The sequence below is a fragment of the Austrofundulus limnaeus genome, unplaced genomic scaffold (assembly GCF_001266775.1).
Source record: "Austrofundulus limnaeus strain Quisiro unplaced genomic scaffold, Austrofundulus_limnaeus-1.0 Scaffold1256, whole genome shotgun sequence".
NCBI lineage: Eukaryota > Metazoa > Chordata > Actinopteri > Cyprinodontiformes > Rivulidae > Austrofundulus > Austrofundulus limnaeus.
Window position 1 is genome coordinate 1 of NW_013953658.1, and position 904 is coordinate 904.

General features: G+C 48.8%; 1 protein-coding gene across 1 annotated transcript in view; it reads right to left on the reverse strand.

Moving 5' to 3' along the window:
* Positions 1-426: 426 nt before the first annotated feature.
* Positions 427-904, reverse strand: part of LOC106534727 (tetratricopeptide repeat protein 7A) — a gene marked incomplete at both ends in the record, with an annotated part of 30,461 nt that continues 29,983 nt past the window's right edge. Inside the window, 2 exon segments of the mRNA XM_014031459.1 lie at positions 427-596; positions 697-775. Of these exon segments, the coding sequence (XP_013886913.1) occupies positions 427-596; positions 697-775 (249 nt within the window).

Sequence of the window (904 nt, forward strand, 5' to 3'; positions counted from 1 at the left end):
ACACACACACACACACACACACACACACACACACACACACACACACACACACACACCAAAGGCTTGCTGCCAGGAGTGTCTGGTTTCTGTTCCACCTGCAGGGCTGTAATGAGAAATGGACACCTGTCTCTTACCTGATCTCAAGTTCTATTTACTCCCAGTCATTTCTGCAACTAATACACAACTGACCAAAAACTACAGTTCCACTGGACCAGGACCAGGACCAGGTTTAGATCCTTAAAGAGTCACTGCTCCTGAGAAGGTCTGCAGTCCACCACAGAGACACCTGGACAGGTCTCCAGTCAACCAGAGACTCCTGGACCGACCCCTAACCCCTAACCACAGAGACACACTGAGACAGACAAGCCTTCATGGTGGCAGCAGGTCTATCTGAAGCATCTGGACTGGAAGACTCAGAGAACAGACCCGTCAGTGCTGTAACGCTGTGGCGGTTTGACGGTGGGGTAGATGGCATCTTTTGAGGCGGCGGCCCCCTCTCTGGCGAGCCAGGCTGCAGGTGGGGGTCCCAGCGGGAGCCAGTAGCTGTCCTCGCTGACAGAACCCAGCAGGACCTGAGCCAGCTTCATGGCTGCACACTGAGGACACATCAGACTGTTAGGGACCGGATCTGAACTCTGAGGGGTCAGCAGCACAAACAACTGCAACTCAGTGAAAACAACAATAATTTATACTGACCTTCCTAAAGCTCTGAGACCCTCGTGACTCCACCACCCTTAGGACCCGGCGCAACTGATGAGCCCCCTGTGCAAGATGACTAACAAAAACACAACTAAATTAAAAACATCAAATGTCTCAGATACAAATTTATATTTTATATTAAATAAACCATAAGTTTAATATTTAGAAGGTTTATTTGTCTTCTTAAATCTGAACACTTATATGT